Source organism: Denticeps clupeoides, unplaced genomic scaffold, assembly GCF_900700375.1.
Source record: "Denticeps clupeoides unplaced genomic scaffold, fDenClu1.1, whole genome shotgun sequence".
NCBI lineage: Eukaryota > Metazoa > Chordata > Actinopteri > Clupeiformes > Denticipitidae > Denticeps > Denticeps clupeoides.
In genome coordinates, this window is record NW_021629760.1 from 104,614 (window position 1) to 116,036 (window position 11,423).

Sequence of the window (11,423 nt, forward strand, 5' to 3'; positions counted from 1 at the left end):
AGGGAGAGGAACGGCTCCTTTTTGCACGTCGTATTTGCTATAATTAAAAAACAAAATGATGCTTTGTTGTTTTTCGAAGTGAAGGCTCATTTTGGGGTTTGGCGAACGGCTGATAGCTGAAAAATGCTTCAGCCGAGCTCGCACTTGACGGGGTGAAATTCATTAGCGGGGAATGGTTGTGATTTCTGCACGTAACCGGAATTTTCTCCCTCTTCAGCGCAATCAAAGGCAGAGAATTTCATCAGAGATCCTGTTAATTAGGGGCTGATTACAAGTCCTAATGCAGACAGAAAGGAGATGAGAGGGGAACTGCAGCAGAAAGAGAGAGAAGGGGGCGGAGACGTCGCCAGTCACCACTTTTGGACCATATCAGCTGAACAGCGCCGCGCTCAGTAAACCAAATCAATATTTAAAAAGGGGTTTATTCTGATAATAAGCACATCACACGTCATGGCGGGGGGAATTGGAGTGAGGATGACACTTCTCACCTTTAATTGGGGAGGAGACGCCGCGTTGACGGGTCACATGACCTGCGGCCTTACTCCCTTGTCCCTGTGATCCACATCACTGTCTTTTATGAACTCGGATTGAACCGACATGAACTTCCGGGGAACGGGTCAGTGCTGGAACATGGTCCTCTCCATGAAAACCAAATCCAGGTGGAGACAGAAGCCAGTTAGATGCAGTAGCAGGTTCATTGCGCTGAAACCATCCCTGAACTCAAGCTAATGTGACATCATAAGCCCTGAGCATCTGTGCTAGTTACTGCCGGAAACAACGATCTTGCAGAATTAATCATTAAATCACTTGTTTTTTTATCCACACAAAACATTTTTTTTTGTACGTGTGTACACTTTGGTCATCTGTGCTAAATATAAATTGCTGAATATGAATATGGGGTAGGTAGTAGTAGCCTAGTGGGTAACACACTCGCCTATGAACCAGAAGACCCAGGTTCAAATCCCACTTACTACCATTGTGTCCCTGAGCAAGACACTTAACCCTGAGTGTCTCCAGGGGGGGACTGTCCCTGTAACTACTGATTGTAAGTCGCTCTGGATAAGGGCATCTGGTAAATGCTGTAAATGTAAATGTAAATGAATATCACACCAGTCAGCCATAACATTGTGATCTAAAATCCCATTTACCATGGAGGCAGGGACTCCTCTAGACCTCTGAAGGTATCTGATGTGACATCAAACATCAGCATCAGATCCTTTCAGTTCTCGTGAAAGTCGTGAGATGGATCAGACTTATTTACATTAGATACATGGAGATCGAAGGAAGAGTGATGTGATTGTCATTGTGATGCACTGCGGCACAGCACAACGGTGACACAACGAAATGTGTCCTCTGCTTTAAAAACCATCACCCTTGGTGAGCAGTGGGCAGCCATGACTGGCACCTTGGCAACCTTCAGATTACGGGTCCGTTCCTTACCTGCTAGGGCCACCAGTGCCCCAAGTATCCATATCACCCCAGGTGTCCGCCCACCTGTGTGAAATCAAACTTAGAAAGAACCCAGAGGTCACCTCAGGCCTTTCCACAGTTTGTATTATGACTTTTCTTGGTTCATGTTTTGTTCGCTCACTGCTGCAGAAAGGTCAGTCCCCTGACCCGACTATGTTCTCCAGGTCATGCAGGTCTTTGTGCTAGAATCTGGTCAGTTGTGTGCTATATGTGTGTGTTTCTGTTTCTGTGTTCTACTGTTTCATTCATGTGACCTGTGGTCATCGCTGGATTTGTGGTCCTCCCGACAATGGGTTCAGTGTTCAGTACCAACCCCCTGCTGATCAATAACCATCACTGCTCAACACACACACACACACACCTGTTTTTATAACAGTCACAAGGTTAATTGACAATCCACGTCCACCCAGAGTGTGGATAGGATGAGTTGCAAGCATGTTAAAATGGGGGGTAACAGTGGAGAGAAAGACTTGGGAGTCAGTTCCCAGTGGATGGAGTGAATAGGAGGATGGATGATAAAAGACGAGTGAAGTTGAAGTTGTTTTTAGCGCTTTAATACTTTCATTGTACCATGGTGAGTTTTTTCAAGTTAACGTGACCAGTGGATAATTATAATATCGAGCGAGAGAGAATCAGAGAATGAGGTCTCACATCTCCATGGATGTGAGTTTGAATCCGGAAATTGTGTGGGCAGAGTTCCCATGATTTACAGCCACCACCGGCAGTGGTTCAGGATGGTGAGTGACTGAGAAATCAGAAAATGGAGAAATGAAAAGGACAAGCGGAAAAAAATATTTCCTGCATATGTGTCCCAGTGCTGAAGTCCAAAATGAATGGTAGTGAATGAGAAGATGGAGCCAGGAGATAAGTGAGTGGTGGATGGTATGTCTGGTACCACACTTGATGCACAAATACATGCCTTTTTTCATTTATATGCATGCATCGTATGAATTTTTAACATGTGTATGATGTGCCCCAAGTCCCCACCCAGTCCCTTTACCTCTGTCCCCCAGGGTCCTCAGAGTGCAAGTGACTTATTTCTTGACCCTGGTTTCCACCAGCAGCTGAGTGGAGAACCAATGTTCCCAACATACCTGTTTCACACACATGAAGACCAGCGTGAGGAGTCATTTAAAAGTAAAAGTGTTGTGTGTTGTGGCACTTTGCATTGAATGAAGCTCATGTGCTTATCAGATCTTGCAGAGAACATCCAGATAAATCATCGCATCTGACCAGGACAACGACCCACCATATCCTCCTCGTACCCCACTACATCAACCCTTTCACGTAAGGAAAGGAGAAACTTTGCATTCTTATCTCAAGGAAGTGTGCATTTATATAGCAATATTATATTGCTGCACACTTTTTCAATGTCTAGACTCTATATATAAAAATATAAAAGTTTTATATCTGGGTATGACTTTGAAAATTTTTATTTATTTTACATTCAATGTTTCTATTTAATTTGTCATCCGATTCAGAACAGTTGGAAAGTCCTCATACTGCCCTGTGTGTGTGTGTGGTGGCGTGTGTCTGTGTGTGATGCCTTGTCAGCTTTCCCAGCTGAAAGTATGATGTAACCAATGGCAAGAAAAATGTTTTAGACACAGAACATGAAACATACACATACTCACACACACTACATACATCAACATACACACACATAGACAGACGTACAGATCAGCATCATTATGTGCAACTAAAGGCCTGTAAAGATTCTCAAAAAAACTTTCCTGTCACTACGTTTCCTTGGAAACAAGTCAGGATTCCATATATAACAATCTGCATTGATATTTGGGTGTGTGTGTGTTTATTTGTATGTGAAAATATTTTTTATGTAATGTTTTTCTGAATTTGAGTTTGTGAAAGAGTGATGTTAGCAATATTATAAAAACACAGAGGAGAATTACAGACACACACACACACACACACACACACACACTCAGCACAATCTTGGTATTTATTACCAACACTATTTTAGTAAAGTAAGCAAAATTTATACACACATGACACTATATTAATTTAGTAAATTAACATCTAGTTAACAGACTGAAATTCTATCTACATTTTATCTCAAATGAAAGGATGCACCATTTTGGGCTCACCCTTCACACACACACACACACACACACTCAGCACAATCTTGGTATTTATCACCATGCTACATCAACACAACAAATCAAACAGACAGCATAGCTCGTGGTTCACAGAGCGACGCCTCTGAAGATCTGATTCTGTTTAAAATATTTTATTCAGAAAGCAGAACACTGAAAAAAGCAACAGGCAGCATTTACACAATCACCAACCTACTCATACACTCATTCACCCTAACATTCAACACACTCAAATTCACCATTCATTCACCGTCCACCAAATACATTCCCACCCCATTCATGCACTCATACACCCATCACCTTATTCATACATTCACCCACCCCTCCACCATATATCTACCACTCATTCACAACATCCCATACATTTACTCATCCACCCACCCTTTCACACACTCATTCACCCCAACATCAAACACACTCACACCCCACAAACCAATTCATACACCCACCCACCCCTCCACCATGGACCTGCCACTCATTCACACCAACATCCCACACACTTACTCTCTCATTCCACACTCACCTACCCATACACCATATAACCTGCCCACTTGTTCACCCAAAATCCCCTACATTTACTCATCACCCACCCATTCACACACTCATTCACCCCCCCCCATATAATCTGGCCCACTCATTCACCCAACATCAAACACACTCACACACCCACAAACCCATTCATACACCATCCAACCCCTCCACCATGTAACATGCCCACTCATTCACCCAACATCCCCACACACTTACTCCATCTCATTCACACACCACCTACCCCCTCCACCATGTAACCTGCCCACTCATTCACCCAACATCCACACACTTACTCATCTCATTCATACACTCACCCACCCATCCATCCACCCACCCATCTACCATTTAACCCACCCACTCATCCCAATGCAAAAAGCAAAAAAAACCTTATACACAAACACATAAACATGAACTCATCTTCACCAGGGTGTTTGTATACAGCGTCATTGCATAACCTGCACCATAACCTGACACACACAAGCACACACATCAGAACACAAGCTGTGTAGAGCCTCCAAACGACTGTACTGTAACTGTAATACGCCACTAATCATGTCCACAAATGACAGCGAACGAGGTGAACACGTCTCCTGAGTGGACCTTTACATCCACGTGTGGCGGTGAGGGCTGAGATCAGAGTGGAGAGGCAGGCTGTGGGGAGAAAAGAGCAAGCAGACAGCGTCGGAGGGCGAGACAGGGGGGAGTAATAGAGAGAGAAAGGTTTCTGTTCTCTTCCATTCACAGCCCTGTCACTCAAATGACACTTCCTGTCCTCAGGCTCATCCATCTGCGCGCGCGCGCGTGTTATCTGGAATCCTGAATTTATTTTCTCCTCCTCCGTCACATCGCACACTTGCATCTTTCTCCTGTCCTGTCTGACATGCAGCAGACATCTGTAACGGAACTGGGTGTCTGACTTTAAATTAGAGAGCACAAGTGAGACTCTGTGTGTGTGTGTCCATGAGAGAGAAAGTGTTTGTCTTGTGTGTCAGATATGGATGATGTCTGTGTGTGACAGAGAGAGACAGAGGGAGAAAAAGAATGCCAGAGGTTCATGCACAAGAAACACAAAAATTAACCACCCTTTATACATTTACAGCATTTACCAGACGCCCTTATCCAGAGCGACTTACAGTCAGTAGTTACAGGGACAGTCACCCCCTCGAGACACTCAGGGTTAAGTGTCTTGCTCAGGGACACAATGGTAGTAAGTGGGGTTGCTGTAACTCAGATGCATTATTATTATATTTTGGTATAATACCTGTACATATTATGCTGTAGTTTATAAAAGCACCAGTTTTATAATGCAATATTGGACATGTATTCAATGCATTGAACGCACGTATAAAAGTGCAAATAAACACCCTCAGCTTCTTACAGCAGTATTCATGGGAGACTCAGCTGTGCCGAGGCTCATGAAGAATGCGCTTTATTGCATTATGAATGTGCGTCATGCATTATGCATGCAGGCCAGTGCGAGTAAAGTGTGAATAAAGGGTAATTACTGCTTCTAAACTTTCAACTTTATGTATTCAAGTGTATCACTATCATTAAAAACGCAGCATTTATCGGCTAAAAACTCTAATAAAGGTGCAATTATCCCTCCTTAATAATTCACCGGGTCACTAATCATCATGGATCGAATGCTGCATGGATGAGGATTTCACCGTCTATGCTGTGATCACCATTAAACTTGTGTTCTTCCTGTGCTTTCCTTAGCCTTCACACCCATCTGTCATTCCTCGTCTCAAGGTTGTTGCCGTAGGCAACTGCAGCATGTCCGACAGGCTGAATCGGCTGGACGGGACGCGGGGAACATCAGACGGGAAGCTGTCACGCAGAGAGCGCCGGGGCGGAGCGTTGGCCATTAGCCGCAGTTCATGTTTAAATCATGAACGTATTTTTACATTCTGTGAATCATCAGTGTTCTGCAGATGTGTATTTTTTTCAACTATAAAGAACTTCCTCTATGAACTTCTGCGATGTGGGAAAATTTCTTGTCTTCGTATCTTCACTGGTGCATCCCAGGATGCTCTTTGAAGTGAACTGAGCCGAATGAAAAAGATGATGAGACAGAATTCTCCAAGAAGGAATGTCGTTTAAACTTGCTTCCCATTCAATTCAGATGAATTTAGAGGTTCTACAGACCATCCTGAGGTGAGTCTACATCGACCTCTCCATCTCCTTGTGTGTGTGTGTGTGTGTGTGTGTGTGTTCACCCCGTGGCCATAGCCATGCTCACACAGGTGGTTTAGCAGCGTGGGCTGGTGTTGAGGTGGTGATTCTTCTAAACACGCATTCGACTGCTGGAGAAGAGGAACCCCTGGTCCTCCTGCGCCATGATTTTGGGGAGGGGTGCAGACTGGTACAGACAGGAAGAATGAGGCCTGTGAAGTACCAAGATACCATAACCTCCGAACATCATCGGTTGTGGACAGTAGAGGTGGAGGGAAAAAAGAATCTATCGAGCAAAGCCGACATGTGGCCGCACTTTTTTATTCTAAATAATATTTAAAAATAAACCAGGCAGTGCATATTTGGATAACGGAAAACGCAATCTGCGAGCCGTGTTGTCGCGCTTCTGCGAAATATTTCCTTGAACAGGCACCATCCAGATACAGCCTATCCGTACAAAGCGGCAAAGCAAGCTGGGTTACCGCAAACACAGACATACACTTACACATGTGATTTCTGGACTTCACAAGCCACTGAATCGTATGTCAAAAAACTTTGTGAGAACTTGCTTTGCAGCAACCACGTAGTTGTGGAATAGGCGTGATGTAAAAAAGCTTTTGCAGCCGATGGCCCTACATTTTTACGTTTTCTCAACTTTTTCTTTTACAGCGGAGGAAATTTATTTTTGACATGATGGACTTTTGAACTGCCGGTCATTCTACAACTATAACAAAATATCGTTGTAATATTGTTGACTAATAAAAACTACAGTAAAATGTCTCTTCAGTTTCGGTACGAGTTACGAGATGTTATTTCCTCTCGTATAATGCGTTATTATTACTATTATGCAGTACTTCCGTCTTTAATCAAGACGGAAATACTAATGGGAGATGGGAGAAGAAAATCACAAGGTGATCTTTGGATGCACTTAAAGTAGAAAAGAAAACAGAACGTGTGTCAAAAAACATGGAAACAAATCAGAGCATCTTCGTGTCTGGAATGGATGTCGAGTATTCTTGTGTCTAACAATAATATAACAATATGATAACCTTGTTTTAATTGTGAAATGGGTTCGACTACATGAAAAGGTTTTTATTGTCTGTTCTACTTGGTACTTGACTGTATTAACTGGGTTAAATATAATTACATTACTAAAAAAGACTAAAATACAATTTTCATTGACTAAAACTAGACTAAAATATTCATGGATAATTCTGACTAAAATAAGACTAAAATGCTCGACTAATACTTGACTAATCAGAGACAGCACATCAAACATGGTCATTGCAGCGCAGCATGCCAATATGGCACAATTTAAATGCTTTGTTCCCATGTTCAATTTAGCTTCACGGCACGTGCTAAAGCTACCATCAGTTGCCCAATTGCCTTTAGCTCACTCATTCTGCAGCCATGTATACCCATGCAAATAATATTTATATCATCCGGTTTATGTCTGTTAATTTTTCTTTAATTTGGACAGTGTTCACTGTTGATAACATGTGCGCTTTATTTTTACATTTCAACTCCTCTACAAGCAACACAACAGCCTTAGATAACTGACCTGAGCACTTGAATTATTTTTTTTCAATCTCCTACATTATATCTACCGTTTTTGGTGTCCGCTACTTGAGTGTGTTAAAGTGCAAAGACAATTAAAATGATGTTGTTTTGGCTGATCCACCCAGATGGTACACAGCATCTTCCATTTTAGCTCAGTTTTTACATTTTCAGTGAACTGTAGAATATTGTTAGACATATTGCAATATTGGTATATATACAGTATCGTAATATTTTGTATCGTGAGGTCCTTGCCAATACCCACTCCTAGTGGACAGTATATCCCCCCCGAACCAAATCACAGCATTACTGTGCTTGTCATTGTGATACGCAGCTGCACAGCACACGGTGACACGGTTGTTGAAATGTGTCCTCTGTATTTAACCATCACCCTTGGTGAGCAGTGGGCAGCCATGACAGGCACCCGGGGAGCAGTGTGTGGGGACGGTGCTTTGCTCAGTGGGGATTTGGGATTTTGAACCAGCAACCTTCTGATTACGGGTCCGTTTCCTTACCGCTTAGGCCACCGCTGCCCATGTGTCTGGTGTGGTGTGTATCACTACATTGGAAGATTCCTTCAATTCATTCAGATAAATAAATCTGTTTACATGGACACACACATGCACACACATCCCGCATACGCTCTCCAGATCACATGACTACAAAACACTGATCATGGTTTGTATTCTGGCTATAAATGTAGGCAGCGTGTGGTTCTTCACCTCTGAGTAGGGAGATATGGCAGATCGAGAGAGGAGGACAGATGGTGTCCTGCGTGTGAAGCTGTGTGACTGTGGGCATTCAATCAGAGACATTCTCACACTCGCAGCACATTTACACACACACTACACACACGGCTTCTGATAACCCCGCACTAAGAAGAAAAAAGAGACTGAAACTCATTACTTTCACTTAGTTTCACATTTTTTTTCTGACTTTTGAAAATTCTTTCTGGCATTCTGTCTTTCTGTGGGTTTGTATGTGTGTGTTTTCTTCTGTTGTCAGACGTTCATCCATAAATAAATACACGGCACCCACAGACCCACACACACAGATGACAACAGTCATATCGGGTTATTTTCTATTGAATCGGATGTTGTTTGCTTTCGTGTGCCTGCAGTTTCGTTCTGCCACCGGAAACTTCTGTTCTTTGTCCCAAGATGATGATCCAGCTGCTGCGGTTCTGGTCCGGCAGCAGTTCTGCTCCTGTTCTAGGTTGTATCTACATCTCTAAAAAGGCTCCAGAGGCTCCTGTTCCAATTTGAGTGTAATTGTCCTGCATGTTTGCACAAGTGACGTTCCTCTCATGTTCTAATGGCGGCGCTCTGTGAATTAACAGCACGAGGACAATCACGACTGCCAAATGTCATTAGAACCCAACGGCACCGGAGGAACAGTAACTCAATTAAGTACCGCCCAAGGACACACACACTCGATAGGGCGATCCATCAAAATCTAGCTTGGAAATTTTGTGGCCGCAGTAATCGGCTGGCCCTGTGCACTGATCACACACATGTGAAGCATGTTCTGCTGGTGTGTGTGTGTGTGTGTGTGTGAGAGAGAGAGAGTGAAGAGAGGAGAGAGAGAGAGAGAAGAGAGAAAGGAAAATCCCTTTTTCCCCAATTTGCCAGCACACCCAGTCAGGAACTTGTGTCTGGTGCAGAACCTTGTAGCACACGGCCACTCATCCCCATGACAACACATCTTCTGTTCCGGTTACACACACACACACACCACACTGTTATGTAAGGTATTTTAGATTCAGAAATGAGGAATCTGTATTGCGTTAATAAGCAGCAGTATTATCCCTTCACCTTCTAATCCCAGAACAGCAGGAACAAGGACGCGAATTAACACGGAAAAACGGCCGTCTCCTCTCTTCTGCTCAGGTAACTTTGAGCTGCTGAAATTTGTACCCTGAAGGGTCTCTGAGGGGGACAACTACTCAGGGGTCAAGTGTCAACAGCCTGTCACAGAGGTGTGTGTGTGTGTGTGTGTGTGAGATCAGTAAAGAGAGACACACACACACACACACACACATACACACACCCTGGCTTCCTGGCAGAAGGCGACGCTCCTGGCAATCAACCACGCCGCAGCAGCATCAACCGCTGACATCAGCAAACCACCAGCTGGAACTGGACAGTCGGTGGTGAGGGTGGGAGATGGGAGGATGGAGACGAGATGAAGGATGAGCGAGAGAGACACCAGCATTGATCGGTCAGGGTGGAGGAAACAGAAACACACACACACACACACACACTCACGACACAATACAACTGGTAATATGTATTTTATCCCGACTCCTTTCACCTTCGTCTTTTATTAGTTAATTCCCAGGGTGAGGATCTCCATGGCGACCAATATGATGCGTCACACTCTCACCAAAAAGAACCCCGAAACTGAGTGTGTGTGTGTGTGTGTGTGTGTGTGTGCAGACATGCAGCAGGAAATAAAGTTGCCTGTCCTGTCCCCCCCTTGGAATCGTGGTAAGAGCCGTGGAAAGGTTCCTCGGTGGAACCGTGAGTCTGAAGATCAGTGGAGGGGAGACTGAGCTGCTGCCCGGGTTTAAAAGTGTAGAACCAAGCTGGACCCCAAAGAGCAGAAACCATGGCGACCATTACCGATAGGCAGAACGACTCCACCTCTGCCACACATGACACTTTTTGCACGGCGGGAACGGACTTAAAATCAGACCACGCCGCCTTCAGGCAGGGGAACCAGGAGAACCTGGCTGTCCTGCCCTGTGGTCCAACCTCAGACCCAACAGTCTGTATTAAAAAAGAGAAGAAATCTGACGCTCTGATCAGCACACTACCTTCATCCTCATCATCATCAACATCTTCAGGAGATGAGATCATTAACATGAGTGGAGACAAAGCAGCAACAAGTTCTCGACACAGGAACTCTTTCAGGGCTGAAGGATAGATGCCTTGTTTAAAATGAGCGAAAACGAGCAGGTATCTCATTATTATTACGTGAATATTCTCTTATACTCTTATTTTACACTGAAATTTAATCGAAATGAAACGATGCTTGAATGTTACTGCTAATTGATCTGATTCGCTGTCCACGCCCCCACCGTCCTGCCTTCACCTTCCCACTGAAGCACCATGCGCAGCAGGAAGGGCTGGAAGTTGTCAGGAGTTTGTAGAAAGTGCCGGAGCAAAAAAAGCGAGGAAAGAGGGAGACCCGCCTTACCGGAGCCTCCTCTCCATGCGCCCCGCACAGCGGCCCCCGAAACACCCCCTTGATGCTCCGGTAGTGGCCGTTGCTGAGGTGCGTGGAGCTGATGACCAGGTAGCAGCACGCCATGCGGTGCCCATAGGTGGCGGTCCGGTCCCCGATGCGACGCTCAGCGCGACAGAGGCTCCTGTCGGATCCGCGACTCGGTGACAGCTGGTGCGGGAGGGTCGGGTCTCATCCGGCTTCCGAACTCGGGCTGAGAGTCCGGTACCAGCGCGCCAAGAGAGAAGGAGCGGATCAGACCCCGCATAAAAATTAGGACCCCCCCTCCTTTCTCTCCCTCCCTCCCTCCTCTCTCTCTTTCTCTCTCCTCTCCCCTCCCTCTCTCTC

The 11,423-nt window shown here is 44.8% G+C and overlaps 1 protein-coding gene across 1 annotated transcript in view; it reads right to left on the minus strand.

Annotated features, from left to right (window-relative positions):
- Window positions 1-11,301, minus strand: part of LOC114773594 (uncharacterized) — a 46,233-nt gene extending 34,932 nt beyond the window's left edge. Inside the window, exon 1 of the mRNA XM_028965880.1 lies at window positions 11,049-11,301. Coding sequence (XP_028821713.1) covers window positions 11,049-11,162 — 114 coding nt within the window. The 5' untranslated portion in view covers window positions 11,163-11,301. The remainder of the gene's footprint in view (window positions 1-11,048) is intronic.
- Window positions 11,302-11,423: the final 122 nt, after the last annotated feature.